The 24,717-nt window shown below is 39.8% G+C and overlaps 1 protein-coding gene across 4 annotated transcripts in view; it reads right to left on the minus strand.

The window, feature by feature from the left end:
• The window catches only part of gdpd5b (glycerophosphodiester phosphodiesterase domain containing 5b), a 44,085-nt gene that overhangs the window by 15,795 nt on the left and 3,573 nt on the right, over window positions 1–24,717 (minus strand). For all 4 annotated transcript variants that reach the window (XR_010928923.1, XM_067594224.1, XM_067594223.1 and 1 more), the window contains 2 exons: window positions 13,001–13,174; window positions 1,521–1,624 (listed from right to left, as the gene is read on the minus strand). Coding sequence is in view for 3 of the 4 variants with exons in the window: in XM_067594224.1 (XP_067450325.1) it covers window positions 1,521–1,624; window positions 13,001–13,117 (221 nt within the window). In the remaining variant the exon portion in view is untranslated. The remainder of the gene's footprint in view (window positions 1–1,520; window positions 1,625–13,000; window positions 13,175–24,717) is intronic.

A 24,717-nucleotide genomic window follows, 5' to 3' on the forward strand; every position in this document is an offset into this window, starting at 1 on the left:
TGGGGGTGTCTCAGTATGAGGAGCAGGAAGGACTGTAAAGGTGGCAACACAAATATAAATCTACAATATGTCAGTCTAAGCTCAAAAGCTCAATAAGTTCACCGCTGCAAGACAAAGGCAAAGTGTGTGAGTGTACACATGTGCATTGGGCCTATAGCACTAATTACACCCAAAGCCTTATCAGTCATTCAAGGGGCACAGAGCCACAGCAGAGTCACTTAATGCTGATGCTCGAAGCCCTTTGTGAATACATTTATACTGCAGATGGACTGGGACCTTCCCTGCTGCTTAAATCACTAGAACACACAATGGCAGGGATGTCATCTCTGTCATTATCTATGAAACCAGAAAAGCAGGAAGAAAAGAAGGAAATTTATACACTTCCTATTAAAAAGGAACAGCAAATGTCTGTTCACCAAAACTGGCATCTTAAGATAAAAAAACAAAAACAAAAAACAAAAACAAAACAGTAGTTTGATCTGCTGATAAAACTGGACTGGGCGGTTCTTTGCAGAGAAAAACGAGGGTGAGGACTATACACACAGAAAATGATGCTGAGAGAGTGAGAGAGAAACCAGAGAAAAAAATACAGTGGGAAAGGAATGTGAGAGGAGTTAATGGAAGGCAACAGACGATAAGAGGGAAAGGTGACATTGTGGAGGTGGAGGAGAGCTGGAGGAGAGGGGGAGGGGAGAGGTAGTTGGGAAGAAAGACCAGGGTATTTGATATATGGGACAAAGCAGTAAGCATGTTGTAACATATATTATGTATAATTTACAACACACTATATCAAATTTTACCATTATATTACAGAAGAAGTTTGGGAAAAGATCTGACTGGATGCTTTGTGCCTGTAGTGGGTAGTTCCTCTCAAGGAGTCCCTAAAACTGTTTGGTCCAAAAGCGCTTATAGTCTTCTGAAAGGTGACTATATATTGAAAACTGTGAGTCTGTTGTATTAATTTCAGATTGCTGGAGTATTTATATTGAATTTGGCAGCGCTTTTTCTATGAAATCATGTGGTCACTTGTGCTTTATGAATCTTGTGTGCAGGGTGTGTGAAAACAGCTGATTACAGGTTTTATTAAAAAACTTTATTTTTGGTAGCTGTTTGTGATGTTTTATGATGTGGATGATGTTAGTTGTCATTGGGCAGCAAAAAGATGCAAACTTGCATGAATACAATACCTCAAAAATCAAGGTTTTGGCATCCATTTTTTCCCTTATTCAGTCACATAAACTTGTCGTCACGTAAACTAGTGGTCAAGTAAACACAGCACAGGGCTGAGTGATATATATAGTATAGGAAATGTTGGGCGAGGCATCGCACTTATGTAATAGTGTAATCTGTGGAGGGATGGGTGGTCCCTGCTCAGATTAAGGCAGATTAAACTGATGATTTAGGAAATCAACAAGCATGGATAGCATTTATTTACAGCCTAAACAATATGGTGACAGACGTCTGGCGCTTGGTTTGACCGGACAAACCCACAAGAACGCTACGTTTGGTTGAGTACTCACCAGTTGAACTCGTTGTAGTCGTTATGAGCCTCCCACCAGAAGTAGAACCAGACCAGCAGCAGACAGAAGGTAAAGAGGAGGATGAGGGACCACAGTAGCTCCCACTGCACAAACACATACAAGTAAACATCATTAGTTCTGCGAATCAAAGATATTTGTTCAAATAAACAACAAAGATTACACAGATTACACAGATTACACAGTCTCTGTTCCATGTTGTGACAAGAAATGTAGAACCTGAGTGAAATTTGGAGGTTTCTGAATGCTGCCAAAACACTGGAAACTGAAATTGTATCTACTGAATATTACTGGGACAAAGCAATTATGCTTAAAAGGCTTCACAAGCACAACTTCAACTTTACTAAAAATATCTTCAGAGACTATCTATTCATTAGGAGTAAACTTTCTACAAACTTATCCTATGTTGAGCACACAGAGTCAACGTGGCTGCTGACCTTTGCAGAGAGTAAATCCCTTATACACTTTGCTCATTATCAAAGAATGACTTTTAATAACTTCTCATGCAAGCTGACTAATTACTGTCCTCCTCTGTCATGCACTTTTGCACCATGGCAAATATTAAATGGGAACATCTTAAGATAAAGACAGACACAAAAACATCCCTGGGCCATACTCAGGAGGATACATGCACACAGTAAAGCACACCGTCTGTCTTTGTCCGCGTACTTTAAATACATCTACACTTTTGCTGTGACACGGACAAGAACCTTTTCACCTTTTCTTAAAAGCACAGAAAATTGCTCATCGTTTAAAGAATACTCGGTGCACCTAAGAGACCTGAGAAGCAGACGTGTTGGCCCACTTTAACTGTGCTGATAACCCACACAAACACAGCACTGATAGAATAATGAACGTTTCTAGGTTAACGTGAGATAGGACTTTAATCAGCTGACGGGACTGGGTGTAGGAAAACCATACACATACACACACACACACACATATATATATTTCAATCACATTGTTAAATAAAAGCAGTAGTCAGACTTGCTTGATGACTTTAATTCTATGTAATCTGGACAAATCACACAATACGTGTTTTCTAAGAAAATCTCATCTTTAGACCTCCTGGGGAAAGAAAATCACATCACATCAAAATGCCAACTGTAATTACAGTCATTATAGATGTCAAGTGTCTACAATGTCCTCTTGAAGGTCAGGACTACAAATTCTGGTCAAACATATAGGCTACACGTTTACATAAAATAAGTAAGTGCAGTTATATGGTACATCAGTATGTTGTTTAATGCCAACATTTTGATTTGATTGACTAGCCAAAGCAAAAATGCCAAACATTCAGTGTGAAGATTTGCTACTTTTCCTTTTTTTTTTTTTTAATCATTGTAAATTGAGTATCTTTAGGTTGTGCTGGGCAGACAAAGAAATCAATGTGAAGATGTCACTTTAGGCTGCCAGAACTGTAATTTCTCACACTTTACAGACTAAAGGATTAATCATAAACCGGCAGATCAATCCATGATGAAAATAAGTGTTGGTTGCTACCAAATGTCCTCATGTATACAGTATGTGTGCACAGACGTGTCAAGATAAAAACACTCAGTTAAGCAACCCAAGCAAAGCAGCTTGACTGCACCATTGTTGACTGTGCACAGGATCAGATTATTATCGCCTCGACCAGCTGATGACACACAGGTAAGACAGTCTGTTTGACCTGCTTATGTCCGTTCACAACCTCACAGTTTTGTTGAATAAATATAAAAGCTTTTAAATGTATTTAACAGCTTTTTAAAAGAAGTTTGAATCCTAAAAAAAAAAAAAAAAAAAAAATCCTGAAATGATTCCAAACTAAAACCTAGTTGAAGGTCATATTTGAACAGCCTTGTTTTAAGAGCTTTCCCACATTTCACCATTCTGACCTGGGTCAGACTTAATGTGGAAATCATGATGGTACACTGGTATTATTTTATTTCTGGGCATGGTTATGTCATGACAGTGATCAATTGTACAAAAAAAAGGGAAACAAGCCTGGTGGCATGTTGATTCAATCACATCTCATGTTTGAGCGTAATAAAAGCATTATTTAAGAGGGTCATCTTACATCAGACAATATGGGAACAATCCAAATCATTTTGGCTGCACCTCCAACATTTTGGATATGTCTTGTGACAAAAGAGCACAGCCAATCAACCCTAGTACAACAGGGTCTCTGTGGGAGGCATCTGTTTGTGTATGTGTGCGAACATGTCAGGCGTGTTCGATGATGAGAAAACACAGACCCTGGTTCCCATGGTCCTTAATGACTACCTGAAAACACCTGGGAAATCCGACCTTGCTCCTGAGAGGGTACATTGTTCATCTCCCCCGCTCTCTCAACCCTTCTCCCTCACATCCTCTCTGGATTCTGATGGATGCGACCTGAGACGCCCCTGGGAGAGCGGCGACGGTGAGGTCAAAAAGTTACCACTGAAGTCCCTTTAATTAATCAGATTACCTAGTCAGCTATCTCCCAATGTCATCTCTGAGATCTGATGCTAAATCTTGTATTTTATTAGTCATAATTAACTCACGCTGCTATATTAGCTTGAATATAGCAATCACATACTGTACATATCTCTTGAGGCAGTATGATTTCTTATGATTAGTTTTATGCACATGATAAAAACTGCATCTAAATGACAAGTGCAACCATCACCTTTGTCCTTGCTCTGAACAAATCAAAAGAACAAAGACAACATGTTGTGTGCTTCCCAGCATACAGCACAGTGTAAGCTGTAACAGTCTTCTAGGATATAACACACACACACAAAAAAAGGTTTTGAAGAATAACTTGATTTTAGCACCATGTTCGGTCTGATGTTGCCTCTTCCCAGCTCGCTCAGCAGCAGAGCTTTTCCAGTCTGACATGACTTGGCGTGCCCTCGTGACATCACATTACCATTCTGCACGGCAGGCATTTTATTTGAACACAGCACCGCATGGCATGGATCGACAGTGCGGCAATAGAAATCTATCAGAACACCACAAACTCCGGAGAATCAAGACTGTTGAAGAGCAGTGCGTCCTAACAATCACTTGTGCGTTGTTCTGATAATTAATCTGAACAGTCTTATGCCGTTCGCCCCGCGGAGAAATCACAGAAGACAAAGAGGACAAGTTCACCTTGGCAAGATTCAGAGCTGTTGAATTAGATTTAATTCGAATCAAATTATGCGGTGAGCCGTAATTAAAAAAGGTAAAAACCGGAATGACTTTTCAAGACCATCAAGGGCCCTTTCTGTGGGTGCTGTAGAGTAATGCAGTCCAGACAGCCGCCATCGTAAATATATATTTTAAAAACAGTAAACAAATTTGCTCCCTGAACCAGAAACACTGGAAAGGAGGGAAGTCATAGACAGAGATACATGTCACAGTCGAAGCCTCGTAAAACAAATTCCACTGCTAAAAATAGAAGAATCAAACAAATCGAGGCAAAATTCATTGCAGGATGTAAACACTCATTTTAAAACTTAAAAAGGACACGTTCCCGAAAATCCACCGTTTGCATTTTTCTCTAAACTCTGAGCTATAAATGCTATGAACAAACATGTCTAAAGGATTTAGCAGGTCTTTGTAGAGACTTAAGAGTCAAACAGTGTTTAATTTACTATGAGGCTGCACCGAGGGTTCGCTCTGGCAAAATGATGAAAAAGAGAGACTACTAAAAACAGTGAAAATGGTGTGAAACTGATTTAATGTTGCTGACTCACCACTGCATCAGAGAAAACTGCGTCAGTGATTTAACATCTAGGAAAAGCAGGCGTAGAGAGAGAGACAACGGACAACTTTTTTCTCTAATAGTTAAAGACAATTTAATCAGTTACAGTGATGTAAAACTGCAGTCGTTAGCAGCTCTCGTCAGTGGTTTTCTGCTTGAATTTGACTTTCCTGACTTTTATTGGCTCACAGCAGGTCCAGTCTAGTACAGTATGATTGAGGAAGCCAATTATATATTTATTATATAGGCTTATTGATTAAAAAAATACAGTTTACAGTGTTTCTCACAGAATTAGATTCTATCTGTGGCGGTAGCTGACTGGGTGGGGGGGGGGGGCGTTGGTAAATTAATTATTAAATAACACCATATATAAGGTGCTCCACTGCAAATACACATGCAGCTATATACAGCGTGCTAACCTCGACAACCCAGCTGTATTTTGACAGTGTTGTGTTAAGAACATAGACCAACTTATCAGAGTTAACTTGTATGCATCGGGTTTGGACAGATTTTTGCAGGTGTTCATGATACTAACCATTCGTGAACTCCGGTTTGATTCTACTCAGGAATTCAGCCAGCCGTCTTCTCCGCGGGGAAAAGCCAACAACAATCCTTCCTCCCGCACATGATCATGTTTTGATTCAGAGTGCGTACGGAGAGGAGGGGCTGTTCACAGACGGGTCCGTTTTCAACGTGTTTGTGTGTGAGAGAGGTAAAGAGAGAGAGAGTGTGGGGCGAGGGGGGCTGAGTGAATCAATGCGCTGTGTGTACCGCTACTATGAAATAAGATTTTATCCCTTTTTAATAGAAAAAAAAATAGAAAATCAATATGTGGTGGTCAGTGTTGATACTGTGGCAGGCTACCACAAATAAATGATGGGAAAGCCTGCAGTGAATGTACAGAACATGGTAAAAATAAAGGAGACTGTAGCATTAAGTCGTCACTCTGTAATAGTGATTCTATAACGGTTACAGAGCTTTTCTGATATTCAGTTGCTCCACTTTTCCCTGTGAGGGCAACTGCTAATGACTGAACAATATATGCATGCTCACTCTTTTCCCTCCAAGCATGCTTCAATATGTCAAACAGAATCTAGGCTACTCTATAGTGTCATAACCACTGGATGGTTATTATTCATGCTCAGCAGCTTCTCTTACTACATATATATACACGCATGGACAAACACATGCTTGCTATCTGACTCATATACTGTAAACGTATGATAAAACATTCATACATACTGTTAAATTATTTAAAAGAAAGCAAACGGCAATGATATGTATTTTGATTTACATCTGGTTTGCAAGTCAACCGGGGACTGAGTATATTCAGGAGAAGTGATAAAAAATACACATAAAATACTTTCACACGAGTCATTCTGGTGCCTGCAGATTCACAAGACAAGTTGTGTATTGCTGTGTAGCTGCATAAATCTATTTTATTCAAAATTTCAAACCTACAAACACATCCGCAGTATACCAGCCATCTGTACTTTACTCTGACCCCCTTAACAGCAGTACAATCACAGAGGGCAAGCATGTGCATTTCAAGTATAATAACAACACCTGCACACATTTCTATCAGAGCATTGTTTTGTAGGAGCACGGTATGAACTGAGATGACAAACTGATGAAAGGCTAATTAAGCATGTTTGTGTATGAGCTGGCGGATGCAAGGACTACATGAAGAACCTGTCCTTGTACCATGGACAGCACGTCACCATGTACTGCGACACGCTAAAAGCTTCTCTACACCAATGTCACAACATTTTGTACTTGTCAGACTGTGTGTTTCTGATTATGAATTCATGTGTGTTACGGTACATGTTGAAATACGCCGACATTAGTCATCAGAGAGAAGACAAATAGCAACTCCTGTATTGGCGAACTACTGAGAGATGCTGGAAATGTCAGCAGCGGCACGACACCTGAACTTGGAACACTTGTAAATAAGACTGAATTATTATTATTTACTAATTTAGCATTTATTCAGGTTTTTTTTAGCTTTGCACCTAATATAAAACAATACAGAGATTTTCTGTCCCAAAATAGACAGAAAATAAGCAAACTATTCATATACACATGGTAAATCATTCATGGTAGAGATTTACAGGAATAGGCAGGGTACGGCTTTATTTCTGGTACAGCGCACATCTCTGCTATATAGACATCACACAATTAAACAACGCAATCAACTGGGTAAGCCAGCCAGACTCAGTGTGCTGCCATCTAACATGCCAACATTGTGGGGAGAGAAAAGCGTGGGATGGTCCCGAATCAAATTGCTGTCAAATATTAATCCAGACAGAAACAAACAAAAAAAAAAAAAACACAAGCATGTCCGAGCTTGTGAAAAAGCTTTTAAACTCATGTAAACAAAAGGAATTCATTTTTTCAGCTCCATTTAGTGGAAAAAAGACAGAGCTACTTTAGCTGTTATTCTTTTGCTGACAGTGCTGCTTCTGCTGAGGCACAGCCTCACATGCCTCTCTCTTTGCTTCTATCTTCACTGGACTTGACACCTCAGTCCCTTGTCACATTCCTGAGCATATCCAGATAAGTCCCTGGCATTTCACACACGGTGTGCTGCACTGCTCTGTAATGCAGCTATACCACCAATTCACACAGTGTAAAAATGTGTGCAAATGCGAGGAAGATGCTCACTAGAGTAGAAAAATATGACAAACGCCTTCCAAATACTGAGCTGAACCTCCATTTTCTCAAATATTTTAAACATATTCCCCACTTCACTAAAAAAAAAAAAACAAAACAAAAAAAATACAGAAATAACAGTCCATCTGTTTCATGGACAAATAATTCATTCTAATATTTAATGTGTAGCTCTTAGACATTTCAACAGATGATGTTACCATTCCAGCAAACAAGTGTTTTGGGTCAGCAGCCACAGGCTGGCTGACCCTGCATCGCTTGTCCCTTTTAAACCCCTCTAAATCTGATCACTGCTCTGCTCAGAGGGGATCACACTTTTGTTCCAGTATTTGTGTTTTTATTTACCCCTCTTGCAAGGTCAACACGGTCTCTAAAACTGGACTAAGGATTAGAGTTATGTGATTACAGGCAGTGCCAGCCAGCCAGTTAGTCCAGAAACTGTAGAGATGTTGTTGGAATATCATTCTACACACTTAATTTGTGTATGTTTTGCATTTACTGGTTGCCTGGGGTTACCCATTTAACGTACACCACACACTAACAATTATGTATATGTGGCACAATTCATGTAAATTCACAATTCACCTTCATCACCTGCCTATGTCCATGAGGGCCACGCTGACCGTATGCACCGGCTGCACAGGTGTGAGCACGTCTCCACGTGACATCCAGTGTAGTATAAACACACAACCTTCAGCAAAACAAGCCTGAACAGCCACACACCAGGAAGTGGTTTATATTTATAATTATAGCAGACAGAGTAAAAACTCTGTTCAGATACTATCTTATTTACCAGAGCACACTGGTGTAACAGGTGGAAGAGTGAGGAGAGAGGAGGCTCTCGCAGGAGCTTAGAGGAAGGAACCACAGGTGAATTTTGTGTGAACCAGTTTAGTGATTGATTTGATCTGATGGGACAGTAAACAGAGTGTTTGGCTGCTGGAAATTGTAATATTAATATTATTGCATAATTACAATATGGTAGATTTAACAAACTCAGGGAAACAGCTTCAAGGGAGGTTTATTCATAATCAACATCAAACCTACATTAAGTGGACAAGGCTTTGTCCATGTATTTCAAGACATAAGCTATTGCAGATTTATTGTGGATATATGATTTGGTTTATGCAGCCTATAGCTTCAGTCCGATGAGTGAATATGATCCAGAACTACACTCATTGCTTTTTTTAACACAATCTCTAGACAGGATGTGTAGAGAAAGCAGCATGATAGCAGAGCAGCAAGCCGTACAAACTGATGCTGCAGATCTCACCCTGTGAGCAAAAGCAAGAAGCGTTCAGAGGAAACCAAAACCTGATCATTTGTTAAAACAATGTAGTTTTATCTCAAGGGTTTGAAATACTACTCCTAGTGTAATATTAAGAAAAAGGTAATGTAATACCCTTCAAGACATGATTAGCCATCACACCCTCAGCCTCATCTTCTTGTAAGTCATCTCACATCTGATATATTGAAGTTTATGACCTTTCAGTCTGACAGCCGGAGGGAAAAAGAACGGACAAGGATGTGATCGGGCACACAAATGCAGGAAAAAAATGTGGAAAAGTTACATATTGGGCCTTTAAGTCCAACCAAGGAAAAAAGGGAAAACAAAGTGATGATCAACATCTCTACAAGAATTATTTGATTTGAATTCGGCTTATTAATCTCCTCTTCTCTTAACAATTTAAAGTTTGGTACATGAGGCAAATGGAATAACTTGTGGAGTTGCCATAATTTCTACAAACAACTAACTGCTAGTGCTAGCCAACTGTGTTGTCCTACAAAGACAAATGAAGGCAGAGCAGCTTTGCTTCTATTTTTGAAGCCTTTGTGTGACTGAATGGTAAAGACTGGCTAAATGGAAATACTTTCAATTATTACTGAGAGGCCAGATCAGCTTGCACAGTGTGACGTGCGCCGTCTTCCTTGAACACAGACAGAAGCAGTTTCAGTAAGACTCTCAGTCAACCTGAACAGCTCATTACAGTGAACAAAGATGAAAAAAAAGGGGAGAAATATCATGACCCACATGTGAATGAGTCTACAATTGTTTCAAGATGAGATTCTCAGTTCTCACACTTCTGTGATTCACTCAGGTTACGTGTAGCTGATACCTGCTCTTGATTAGTCACAGTTTGTTTACTGGAACTGTTAAAGATGCAGTCTTATATGACATCATTATACTAGGAGGCATTTCTCAATGCAAAGGGCAGCTCTTTAGGTTAAAGGCACTCAAAGCTAAGAAAAGAAACATTAAAAGCTGTCTCACATGAGTTAAAATCTACAGTGACAGTCAAAAGTCTGGGAACACCATCCCATTCACTTGTATGAGAAAGTGTGTCCAAACTTTTGACTGGTACTATATGTTTGGCCAAAATAAGAGTCTGAATAGAAAATAATTATCCATAAGAGTCCAAACTTTTCATTTCCATTTGTTGTTGCGCTGAACTGGTCAAATATGTACCAAACATCAAAAAATAGGACTTCAGACCACAGATGTTCAAACTATAAAAACATGCTCAAAATTAAAATTTACTTAAGTTATATTTAAACCAAATAAAGTATCAACTAACACAAAAATAAATAGTTAACACAGCTTTCCTCTCTCTCTCTATTCTCTACAATTTGACAGCACCCAAACAAGGTGGCACTCTTAGCAGTGGTCTATATTTACAATTATTGTAGACAGCATAATTTTGGCTCGTTCTGTTTTCGGTTCTCTTCACTCATAATGGAAACATACAAGAATGTTGAGGGGAAAAATATCCTCTTCCTGAATCAACTGAAATGGAAATGGACTGCAGCCTGTGGAGAGCATGCAACTGAATGTTTGCTTCTTACACTGGGGTCAAGACAAGTGCTGCTCAACACCATGGTCAAAACAAAGGATAAGCACTGTGAACAAAGTATGCTGACTTGGCACTATCCTATCAGTTGGCCTGAAAGACAACCACTTGCAACAGGAAACAGAGCTACACGGTGTCCACTTTCCTGCATACAGGAGGGGGAAAAAAAAAAAATCAATACCTCATTATTTTGTTCTGCAATGCTTTTTATATCGTCCAAGAACTATCAAGAATAACCACCCTTCCATCTCCGTGTTCCTTGTGTCTGTTTGTTTACACCTCTAATGTAGATTTAATGCAGGCCATATGTTGTCTTTGATGGATCTGTGTGTGTATGTGTGTGTGTGTGCTGAGTGACATGAATCTGTTGTCTGTGTCCTGGGTTTCTGCTTGTCTACAGTATGGTATGTGGGCATAAATAAATTATCCAACCTAGCATCTGAGTGCAAACACGCACATAGGTATGTACTGTGTGTTTGAGTTTGTTGCAGCAACATAACCTGTGTGTCCTTGCTAAATACAAAGGTCGGGACAAATGACTCATCTTGTGTAGGCCGTGATATTTACTCTAGCGTGTGCCTCATAGTAAAAAAAAGCATTATTATTCTTTTGTTGGGAGTTACATGTAACTGTTCTGGTAGTACATCTTGGTTTTAAATTCTATAAGCTACAAATTTGTTAAAAATGGTAAAACTATCATTAAAACGGTTTGTCATAGTATGTAACCATCTATATGTATACATTTAAATGCCCAAAAATCATGTGAATGCCAAGTTTGTCTTTCCAGACTATGATAAATGCATCCCTTATACAGCATACAGAATACTCTGTTTAGTGTTAACAACTGCCCAGCTTGTGGCTCTGTACTACACCCACTCACAAAAAAAAAACATTTGATAGTTACTATTTATTAGAAAATCTGATTTAACTAATTAAAAATGGATGTTGGAGCTGACAGACAACTGGAAACAGAGGAGTATTGTAATGCCATATGAAGCTCTATGTGGAAAGCTGAAGGTTATCGAATAGAGGACAAGCCAGCAAGGACATTTTTCACCAAAGATAATTGTTCTTTGTAAATCAATGTCAAGAGACAAACATGATCAGTATGTAGGGTATCTAGAGACCATGAAGTGTGAGTGCACACTGGTATGGATGCCAACCACAGACTGTAAGATGCTACAGCCTTCTATGTTTCTTTTTTCTCACTGGTATATTCAGTAACAACATATCTTTGAACTTTTTCCACCTCCTACACAGCCACCTTGTTATTCTGAGCTGTGAGAAGACTTGTAACAGCTACATACTTAATTGAATGCCTTAATTTTTATATACATGTTTTTGTCAAAAATGGAGTTGGCAGCTCATTGGAAGATGTTCATGAAAAAATAAGCAGGGACAGCTGTCACCTCTCGATAAAATTCATGTACAAAGGAAAGCTATCAAAAAGCTGAAAATGAATATCATTCTGCATCGATCTCTCACAGGAAAGCTGTGTCGTTATCATGGAAGATGACCTTGAGAAGATGAATCGCACAGAGAATGGGACGATCAGGTCTCATTCTCTACCAAACCTGATGGGAGCACATGCACACAATTGTGAGTGTGCACGTGCTCACAAACCGGCTGTAAATAGCTTCCGCTTATGAGATGTCAGAGTGTGACACAATCAATGGCAACAAGGGCAGTATATTATATTTCCTTCTGCTTTGCTAAACCAGTGTTGTTTGAGCGTACAGTTACAAACAATTAAAAGGAGTTTTCGTCTCAGTCAAAATGTTTTCTATAGATTACTGAATGTAAAAATTTTTTAAAAAGATATTTTTTATTGATATTATGCGGCAGAATCAGTTAAATGTCATTCTGTGCCACATTAACAGGCTGCTGAACACGTATATTATACACCAACCATCATACACATGTGTCTTGCACTGCCTTAATTTCAGCCAAGAAGTGTTTTTCAATAGCCGTTTTAGCTGCTGTATTCACACACAGGCTCAATTGGACATTACACAGACTTTGTACTAGGGAGCTGGCAGGGTAAAGTCTGTCAAGTTCGACTGATTCGGACATTTGTGTTTTCACACACAGCTCCTCTGGGTAATGTCCAGATAACTTCAGGGTTGCAGTGCATGTGTGAAAGGGGCTAATGACTGACAGCCAGATGTACAGCATTTCTGATTGGTTTAATACATCCACAGAAGGGGTTTCCACCCCCCCCCCCTCACCTTGGTGGTGTCATCATGGGAACGTTGATAGCGTTTCCAGCGGCAACCGTAGATCCCAGTGATACATGACAAACACAGCTGGCGCTCATAGACTTGGAGGGGTTGGTGTTTCACCATGCTCCTTCAGTCAGTCCTGCTTCCAGAGCTCTAACATCCCACTGACTACGAAGGATACTGTAAGACAATAAAAAAACAACAACATATGAACTGTTAGTATGAATGTTGATACAAGTTACTGGTTGTTGAGAACAAAAAATTAATGTACCAAAGTTGACAATCGATATGACCAAAAGCCAAAAGTCACTGGAGTAAGATGTCTTGCACTTTGACAGAAAACACATGCTGGCTTGAAAACCACCACACTTTTGAAACAAAGCTCAGCCTCAAATTAAGACCTTGTTTCTCACCTCCTGTTTCCAATGACAACTGAGACTGCTAGGAGCTCTCATCAATATGAACAAGGAAAAAAAAAAAAAGGAAAAATTAAATTGAAAAGGCCTTGGTGAACCAGCGATCTATTGAACATCGCATTAAATTACAGTGACCGTGAATACATCACAGTGTCACTAAATATCTGGGCCAAAAGGCAGCGTGTAGCCAAAGAAAGGGCCGGGCAAAGAAAAGGCCAACAGGCATAACAGGGATGTAATGTAACAGTCACATTTTAGCAAAACCCTTCAATTTACAGTATAAAAAAGAGATTCATGCTGCTTTGTACGGCTGTGATGGTTAACGCTGCAACAGAATCGGCAAGCAGCACACTCTTAATGCTGTGGTGCAGAGTCTCTAAAAACCAAAGTGTTTTTGCATCATTCAGTGTTTTATTTGAAAATTTTAGGCTGGCAAAAAATCAGTTTCATCCTTTAAAAAATTTGACTTGAAACATTTATCTAGACTTCATTTCACACATGTAAACAGGGAGGCACCAGGGTGGCACCCAACCCTGCTCCCAGCCCTTCTTAATGCGGAGGAGCAGCGGAACAGCATAATACTTTTGAAAAACCCAGCATGCCTCCTATGCCTGTCGAACACCGTGGTTGTGAGGCATGGGAAGAAGTACCATGCTGTACGGGGTGTGAATAATCAGTTATAAGTCAGTCCCTCCTCTGAGCTACTACTGATTCAGCACTGAGACTCTGCAATCAGCTATAATAACAATAATGATATTACAGCAGTGCTGACTGTTATCACAAGTTTACCCCTCTCTCCAGGGACATGACAGAGCCTGTTGTGCTGCCGCTGCAGCTGCGAGGCTCTCATCTCGGTTCAATCTGGGGCTGAAAGTTAATGTCGTATCAAAGCATACACTCTGCATAATTAATGTCAGGGTTAACAATCTCTGCTGACAAACAAACATGATTAAAAGTGTATAAAACACAAATCTATGTTTTAACTGGTGATATTCATCTTTCCTTACAGATTGTGAAGCACAGCTAGCATATGGCTAAGTCACATCTGATGTTTCAAAGCAATCCTGCATGTTAACTACACTCTTCCTGCTGTAATCAGGCTGTCTCAGGCTCTGGGCAACTGCTCATTAGCATCTGCTGCAGTGGCCATGTTTCCTGTTATTAGTAAAACTGCTCTGTGGAGGGCGGGCCTGACCCAGGGGTATAATGAACCTGGCCCACCCCAGCAGGACCACAAGGGTCTTTGAAAGGCAGTGTGCAATGCTACTGTGTGGCTTAAAATGAAAAGTGTTCAGTGTCATACACTATACCCTGACCCTAGCTAAATACCTCCAACTACAGATAGTTTGTAATTTACAACAGAGATGTACTGTATCCAAAGAAACAGTATTTGTACCAAGTATAGGAATTGCAGAACAACACTAAAAGGAGAACATCATTTAAGGTTAGAAAATAAACCATTGGGAAGGCCCTTTTTGCAAAAACATTTTAAGCACAGTGACTGAATATAACCCCGGCCACTGGCACGGTTAATGCTGTCTCTGATACGACTCTGTCAAATAAAACCAGGCACAAACTGGATAAATGCAAAGACTTTAATGTCCTTCCACTGGTCAAACATACTACGCGCCAGTGTGTTATCAATAAGCACCTTATCTTATTTGGAGTCTGTACTACTGTATTGCCCAATCTGACCGAGTAGCAACATAGCAGTCTGAGGGATTTGCACACATATCAGATCAGGCACTGCTTGAGTACCGGCATAGCTATTATGCTTGTCTGCTTATTCTTCTAAATAAATCATGACTGTCAGGCGAATGGTGGTCACAACTTTGTAAGCACAGGATTTTGAGTGTATTTTCTTCCAAAATTAGAAATGTGCAAAAATAAAAAATAAAAAAAAAAAGACTGCTCTCTGGGGCTCTAGGGAGGATCTTAGTCTTTCAGTTTGTTGGTCCAACAATCCTGTCTAAAAAAACAAAACAAAACAAAAAAAAACTTTCCATCTACAAGTCAAAATTTCCACTTGTAGTTTCATGAAACAGAAATGATGGAGGAATTCCCATGAAATCCACAATGGATAGACCCACAGATGAATCATCATACAAGAACTTTATCAGGTAATCATTTGCATGTGTACACAAGATTCACCACAACAAATGGTTTCTCTGGTGATTTTCCTTCACCTGTTACACCTGTTCTCCTGCATACAAACATGACAAATAATATTATAAATCAAGTCATCATTGTTACTGGGAGCCCCAAACTTTAATCGTGGTTGAAAATAGGTCAGGTAACAATGAACGTGATAAACAACTTCTGACTCGAGGGGCACTGTCATGTTGTCACTTGTTGACAAATTATAATGTTCAAACCTGTATTCACAGCAGTGCCTCCATGTTGTTAGCAAAGTGGTTTTTGTGGTCTATGTTGCAACACGTTTAGCTCCAAAAGCTTCTATTGCTGCCGGGGTTGCAGCCACTTGTATCCTCAAAGTCAAACATAACACACGTCACTACTACGTCAATTGAGTTAAACATCAAACGGCCCTTTAATTAAAGCTATTTGATGTGGGATATTATCATAATTAGGCAGAGCGGCACTGTGGCTACAGATTTGTCACCTTGAAATGGGAGTCTCATCCATTTTTTACTTCATAATGTAGCTAATATCCCCCCAACCCTCTCCAGGCTGTATAAATACCGAATGAAAAGCCCTGCAATTAATCTGTTTTATCAGCATGATGTCTTACCAGAAAGTCATCAGCTAAGTACGACCCTAATGGAAACAATTAAATCTTGAACGAATGAATTCACAAAGCTAAATTAAACACAGCATCGGTAATGTTCTGCACTTGATTCTTATCTAGGCAACAAACAGTGAAAAATGAGTTGGAAACTGACGACGAAAAACATGTTTTCCGTCTCTAATACAACTTTAAACAACAAATGTACGACAAATGTGCCAGATTTTTTTCTAAATAGCATTGTAGAATTATTATCAACCATCTACAGATGGAGAGTTACTGTACGCAACACTGACAAGTAAACAAAATAAATTATATCCAAAAGTCTGCATTTGCACGGTCATATTTTGCCAACAAGGATCTGACACCTCTGACCACAGTGCAGTGCAGAAATGTGACCACCATACGGAGCGTGGGCTGCACTGTTATACTGACTGTCTATGTTACAGACACAACAACCAAGGAACAAAAGCTGAAACTTGAAATAGAAAAACACTGAGCACGCACAAACAAACAAGAAACAACCACCTCCCTTGTGTTTTGTTGCACATGAGATTTGAACAAATACATCTACTTTGTTAAGCCTTTAAACATCATATCAGTTACTGTTGTCTACATGCCCCCCTTTGTGACTGAAACAAGTGAAATGAAGAAGTGATCAAAGGAGAAGCACACTTTCCAATCACTTGCATGTCTGTCACAAGGTATCTGAACTAAGGTGAAAGAGGAGATATGAGTGATATGTGAGTGCATATGGAAAACCCTTAAACAGCTGTTGTCATCTCCTTTTCTGCTGCTTCATTTCCTCCAATCAAAAGGCACAGAGAGGAAAAACAGTCTGCAGGGGAGGAAATACTTCAGCAGTTTCCCAGCAGAAAACACTGTCTCCTTCTGACCAGGGAACTGAGGGAGAGGCCAAGCAGCAGTGAAGTATGGGACCGAAGGCCAACCCACTACTGAGGAAGAAAGCTTCCTTAAAGGAATAGTTCACAAAGAAAGACCAATGTTCCTTACTTAACCACCACAATGCCATTCAAAATGCCATTGTAATATACCATGTGGACAAAACGACATTAATATCTGTTCAGTGTAATGTAACGTAATCCTAGACAACAGGCTTGCAATTATTACCAACGGTCTGAAGCTAATAATGTTCAGTTATTGAGATTTCTCAGAGAGGTATCAACTTAACGTTTACCTCAACTTTATTCAACTGGTGACTTTTTAAGCCGTAGCGTATGTTGTATTGTTGGACTGTGTTATGGTGCACGAGTTGAACCAACAACTCAACAGAACTCAACAAGAGATGATATTCTAAGCTATAGAAGGTAATGTTTATTGCAGGGCCACTGTCAGGTGTTCCTGATATTTCACTGATCTCTGTATATTATAACAGCATGGGCAACATACATAATCATAAGTGTTCTGGAGCCAAATGATCGCAATGTTGGTCCAGAACTCCCACAGTCCCAACAAAGACTTTTAGGCTACTTGACACAGTGACAGTAGGTTCATCTGAGGTGTCAAAGCTATAAATTGGGGTGAATCAGAAGAATTTGGTCTACAAAAGCCTAAAAAGTTTGCATTTTAAAATTTTGCAGGCACAAACATAAAATTAGATGTGAACACCTTGGTCACACTCCAGGTCATAATAGACTTAATATCATTAAGAATCTATTTAGCTTTCTGCAAATGGGTCTCCATTTAATCTTTTCCTGATCTCAATGTCATGTTTGAATGATCTGAATTGCTTATTGAGATGTGCAATGGATACTGAGTAATAAAGCACTGAAGACTTGGCTGAACCATGTTGCATCAGAAGATGCTTGTGAGGGAGTTGATTAGTGACACATGGGTGATAAAACCCATTATAACAAGCAATGAGAGTCATTATATCAGAGCTGTTAAAGCTGGCTCAGCACTGAAAGCTCAGTTGAATGCTATCACTACAGAGAGAACAGAGAGTCTTGGCAAGATTTAAAAGTGAGTCAGGAAAGACCCATCATACAGTAGCTCATGCTACCCACCTCCTTTTCTGTTTAATCTAAACAAACCACTGTTGCTGCTTACTGTAAAGTAAACCCCATCACTTCCTGTGCACTGTAGGACAGACTCAGACACTGCTTTGAACAGTAAATGAACATGGTTTTATAAATTCGTCATTGGTTCAGTCATTATTGTGTTATATCAGTTGGCAGCAGTGTAGATTGTGTATCCATGTAAAGAAAATTAAATATTCTTATTTTAAAAATTGATTTTAAAGTATAAATTATGTGACTCAACAACTTGTGCCCTGTGTTACACTTGTTTTGTTACCACCTCTGATCAAATCATCTCAAAATACTAAAAAAGGCAGAATTCCAATTGATCCATTCTGAACAACTGCAGATACATAAGAGCAGATTATTAACTGTGTAAAAGAGGTATGCACAGGTAATAAAACAGACACACACACACACACACACACACACACACTAATGCAGGCTAAGCTTCAGACTGCTTTCTTTAATTCCTCGGAGGCCAAGTGAGGTTAACTGGAGAACCAAAAATCTGGGAGCATGTTCTAACTGGCCAGGCGTAGACTACATAATGTGTACAAAATATAACTCCTTCAACTGTTCAGGTGAAGCGAGAGGAAAACTACTGTCACTAGCTGCTTCTGTTAGATTAAATTTGTTCTATAAAAGGAGAGCAGTGGATCGAGGAAAACAGGCGACCTAAAACTCTAAAAAAACTGTGACTACAGGGCAAACATTATATCCCAGCAGGGAAGTCACAGCACTTGGCTATGCCTGCTTAATTTAATATTGATTAATATTACTTTTGGATATTACTTATGGAGGAGCACTTACTCCCCCATAATGCAGCCTACTTACAATATACAGCATTCAATATTAATATATGTGAGAGTGCCAGCTCAACACATTAATGGTAAATTTTAAAGGCTGCACGTACAGTCAATGCTATCATAAAGAGCAGACAGGGAAATCACAACTAAGTTAAAATACATTTCAAAGGCAATCATGGAGTGAGCACTGTAAAAACTGAGGCAATGAGTTTATTCACACTAAATGACACCTGAGAGCAACCGCTTCATTTGCTTTATTTTACCTGAGTGATGAAAATAATCATGCTATGTCATTTGTTGTCTAGCATGTGCCGACAGTTCATTATCTGTCCATGAGCTTCTCTAAGTCAGAAGACATCTAACACTTCCTGATAACAACAACAACAACATAGGGTAGCACATGACCTCTCACTGACCAGCACCAGACGCACAGAACAGCATTTGTTAAACAAAAGTAAGCACTTTGCTCACCGAGTTGTTTCCACCTTCACCTCTTCTCTTTTATAGTGAACAAGCTTTCACAAGTACGACAAGCTGTTGCTCCAAATCTGCAGTCAATGCAGTGACCTTCTATGCTGATATATTTCCAAATATGTGCTCACTTCTCAACATTTTTGTGTCGCAATTCCCATCACTGGTCAGATTAAAGACTAAGAACATACTTTTTGTGGTCTTAAAGTATTGCATGTTATAACAATGCACAATTATACACACAAAGCCTATGTGTTACCTAACAAAAAATATGTTTGGCATGTTTCCACATAATCTCAAACGCAACCATTAACATTATCAGTTCAATCAGTTATCAACATACTTTCTGACCAACCCCTAATGTAAATCACTCCCAATGAGCCAGTGTGGTGGGAAGCAAAGAGTTATTGGCCACAGCCTATAGCCCGCAGCTCCTTTTCATCCCGAGTCTGACATCAAGTCCCACCGCAAACCACTCTCATATTGCCCAGTCAGCTGTACCAGTCAGTCAGTGACAGCCATCACACTTGTAGAAGGAAGGTGATTTGTGATCCTGATGAAACACCGGCCTTTCAGACATCAATCAACAGGGTGAGAGGAGGACTGAGAAGGAAAATAAAACTAACTCACCCCCTGCTTTAAAGTTTTCCAGCTGAGCGAAGTATTTTTTGATTTATGTATCCAGGCATATGGTATTAACTGAGCATTTCTTAGCTTTGGGAGACAAATGACTGATCAGTGAGAGAATCAATCACAGCCACTCGTTCCACTTTGTTAGGGTCCCCATGGGTGATAACATGCCTACAAATAGAAAGGGGTTACAATCAAGGGCCTCCACAGAATATTGAAAGATGAAGGGAGAAATGTTGATGAGTTGACTGTATGTAAGCAAAAAAGCAAGTTAATAAAGACTGACAATGCAGAATGAAGTGCATTCTGGCTAACAAGCAGTTTGCGCTGATGTTAGCGAAGGTTGATGTGAAGGAAATCATTCTCAAGGTCTTTACTCTTCGTTTTCAACACTGACAGTAAAGAGAAAAAAAAGAGAAAGATTTCTATACATTTTGGAGGAAAAGTGATGCAGTTTTCACTTGAAATGTACACAGACATCTTTTGTTATCTAGACTAAGCTGAGAATGAAGTCGCATTATCCTATGGAAATGTCTCCGATGTTTGCTTCTGTGTATTTCATGTCAGACTTTTGTGCACAAAAATATAATAAACAGAAATCTGAGTCAGCATGGGATCTTACCGTCTTTTGAAATCGGCTTGGTGTGTCAGGGCCATGAAAATATTCCTTCAAATATTCATCAGAATGAACAGAGTTTCATCTCTAAGCATGGATGACCTGAGACGCGATGAATGTTCAAGTAACATGAATCGATGTTCGAGTTTCTCCAGCTCTGGCTAGCTTATGACATTGAGATGAAAAAAAAGAATTCAGTATTCAACACATACTTGTTGAAAGGCGCTGGTGCCAGAACATCCTGGCCTGACAAATGAGGATAGAGGGGTATTGCAAAACGCTTACATAAGGGTTCTTGGTTGTTAGTGTCCTCCGTGGACATGTAATGATTTTATATTTACCATTATTACTGTGTCTGAACCTTCAATAACCCATTATACCAATCATCTTGAGTAATTATTTATCCTATGAAATTAAGATGGCGTGAGAAAAGGAGCAGCTCACAATATCAAAGTCATATAATAAACCTGAGATTTAAGAGGCATGCTCCAGCACTGTGCCACGTCAGGTAGTATAAGCAGCGCTACTAAAAGAATTATTGAGGGCAGATACTTTCAAACTGGCCAGCATCATGACAGAACTGGTGGAGTTAGGAAGACGGGGGGGGGGTGGGAGGGTGGTACAAGAACATCTTGACAATCTGACAGCTCATCAGTCTGAAAAAAAATTATGGGTCAGAGATAATCCAAGAAAAAAATAATAATTTAATCACAGTCCACCAGCATCCACAAATTAGAACACTGACAATAGGGAGAGGAAGTGTCATTACTGTCATGCTTTTCCATTATTACAGCTAAACGAAATGAAATAAATGACTGGGAGAAGAGAAGGAAATCCACCCACTCAATTCAGTGTGGACAGACCAACAGGGTGTAAGTGGGTCAAGTGATATGTGGAGATATTGTCGTCATTTTTCATCTGGAGATGAAAAAATTCTCTGTAAGAGTGGGCTTCAACTTACCGTTCGAAGCCTCCTTCCTGGGTGGGAGAAAGTTCTGGTTTCCGAGCAGCAGGGTTTTTATATAATAGGGTGTTGGTCTGATACAGTAGTGTAAGCTGGTTTGATGCTGCAGGGACAGTGCTTGTCAAAGCAATGTGGACACACTCAACAGTGAAAGCCTTATTGTCAGCCTTAGGGGGCTTTGTGGTTGGAGGGGTTGGTTTATTAACAGTACCTGCAAATGCAGTGCTTCTTCCCTGAGGCATCGAATGTTGTATATTAAAAACAGGGATCTGTTTTGAAGAGCAACATCCACAGAGTTCATACTAGTCATCAAGGGCAGAGGCAGGAGTATTCACAAAGCCTAACATGCGTGTGTTTTGGAGAATGAGGAAAGCGGACCACCCAGACACATGTTTTGGTGAAAAGGCGGAAAAGAAGACGTGCAAACATCACAAAGAAACTCCACAGTCACCCGCGCTGGCTTTGAACCCGGCACCTTCCTGCTGTGACGTGACAGTGCTAAATACTAAGCCACGATGCCAAGGTTACAGTAGTGATGGTGTGTGGGTTTGAATAATTATTACCTTACAGACTGGATGACACTGAAGCTTGTCTACTTAATATATATTTGCACCGCGCTTTCTTCTTTCAACTTTAGTACAGCCTGTGATTTTGGATGTCTGGAGGGAAAGTGAAGGGAAGCACTTTAGACCTGGGGCCTGGCACCGTCAGAGAAGAGTGCCAGGCTATGAGGAAGAAAGTGTATTTGATGGTAATATTTAGTAAATGCTTTAAAATCAACAATTAACTAATAAAATGCTTAGCAGAGGAACTATACCTGGTTGCACTTGAACCACCAGGCACATAGTAAATGTATTCAATATTTTTGCCTGAGCTTTAAAGTATATTACTATAGTTATGGATATAATAAAAAGCTTATCATGTCCTTGAATATCTCTTAACAACTGGATGTCCTTTTCAATCATGTAAAATTACCTGCACATTTATGGCAATAAAGTGCATGTCTTAAAGAGTCATTAAATAGTACAGGTAAGTAAACTATGATTAGCTTATCTGTATTAAGCAAACAAAACAAAAAGTGAAGGGTGCAAAGGTGAAAACCAGAGAAGGGAAAAATATTTTTGTTTCTACAGAGACAGCGCAGGAATGCTAAAGAGACAAAAAAGGGCATAAGGGTTAGAGGGATAAAGGCTTTTTTGGGAGAGCGAGAGATGAGAAGATGGTCAATTTGCCTTCTCAGCGTGTCAGTGTTAAGACCAGCAGCAGGTGTATAACATCTGGATTCTATATTCAAGCCTTATATGAAGAGATTTTCATTCAGACAGCTTTACAGTCTCACTGTCCTCTGGATTTGATGTACCTTCCTGCTGATTATTAAAGCCTCGATAATGAAAAAGACCTAAGCTTTAAGCTTCTGTGTGCAGCACACCTGGTATATCAGCAGCTTCCATTAAACAGCCTGTTCTAGCTATTCAAGCATATGATTGTTAAATCACCAAACTGTTCATAAAATGGTCCATAAATCTGGTCATGAAAGAGAAAAATGTGGGCAGATATTTTTGGATACTTGTCTGCTGATGACTCTTGATAAAGTCAGTGGTCCATTTTATATGTCTACAAAATGAATGTGTCTAAAAGGGGGTAAAGGTAACAGATATATACAGTCTATTACAACCACTTGTCACAGCTCTCTAGTCTGCTTTTAACACTTTTCAACAAGAAAGGCAGAAATTAATTTGAGGCATCGAGAAATCTAAAGCGATGTCAGAAAGAGATATGTGTGGACCTCCTCTGGCCTGGCTGCCTGTTGCAGTTGAGAGAAAGTAACTCTGGGGTTGGTTGTCGTGTACTGTAGTGCTGATACTGAGGCCTGGAAAGCAAACAGCTGACAAAGACATCCGTGGCATGCAGAGACACGGTGGGAACTATTGTTGCACTATAACGGCAAACGGACCACTCCGTTGCCTTCGTTCGCTCCGGCCTCCTCGGGTCTGACTGTTTTTTCATGGCCAAGAGGAAGAAGAAAAAAGCGGGTGGATTTGTATGTTTTATCAAGGTGCCATCTGTACGTCTGCATGAGGGCTCTTCACCGCCATCTGTGTGTTGACATCACACCGAGTTCTGTCCTCTACTGCTGTCTGAGCCCGGGAGGCAGGGACAGACGAGCAGGTGCAACCATGGTGAACTTGGCTTTGTGGGAGAGAAACCCAGCTTCCTGCTTCTATGAACATTTGGTTTCTTTAATTCTATTACAGAGCTGATTACACAAAAAAATTAAACAAGAGAACACAAAAGTGACAAAATTATTATCCCAGAAGCAATGAACAGGAAATAGAGGCCAATACCTGACAACTCAGATTATGAGATAACCAGAATAATTACCCTTTTTTCTCCAGCAGAGAGGATTAGACACTAAATATTTCTCACCTAAATTCAGAAACACCTGGATGGATATGAAAACCCATGGAGAGGATCATTCTCGTTTCACAGAATTTACATTTTTTCAGGTGCAGGAGACAATCTGTGGTGGCCAGTCTCAAATGGTGGGAATGTTACCAGGAATGAAAGAAAAACAAACGGACCTGTTATCCAGTCAAGGAGGTATTGTTACTATTTTCAAAGGGGGAACCTCAGCTTTGACAAAATAACCGTGCACCTCCCAGTTTGTATGAGTGTAGGGCTTTGAAGAGAGCTCAAGTTGCAAACTAGCAAAGAACCAAACTAAAAACCAAAGCCTGTAATGTTCCTCTGACAGTCAAATTAATAGCAATTACCTTTAGAAAGTTTACCTGCTCAAATAAGATGAAGCAGAGAAGCTTTCTACCTTTCCACAATATGTCAGTAACTAACGTCCGTCACACAGTGGCCTCGCACAGATTTCATGTACCGCTCAATGCACAATTGTCCAAAGTGACAGGATGCGTTGCAAATATCTGGCCTGTGTGACACAGAGGGGACTCTCGCTTAAAACAGCAGTCGCATTGCTCAGAAACAGCAGGGCTTCGACATTCTCACAGCGGGGTATAGCCTAA

This window comes from Thunnus thynnus, chromosome 7 (genome assembly GCF_963924715.1).
Source record: "Thunnus thynnus chromosome 7, fThuThy2.1, whole genome shotgun sequence".
In the NCBI taxonomy this organism is placed as follows: Eukaryota; Metazoa; Chordata; class Actinopteri; order Scombriformes; family Scombridae; genus Thunnus; species Thunnus thynnus.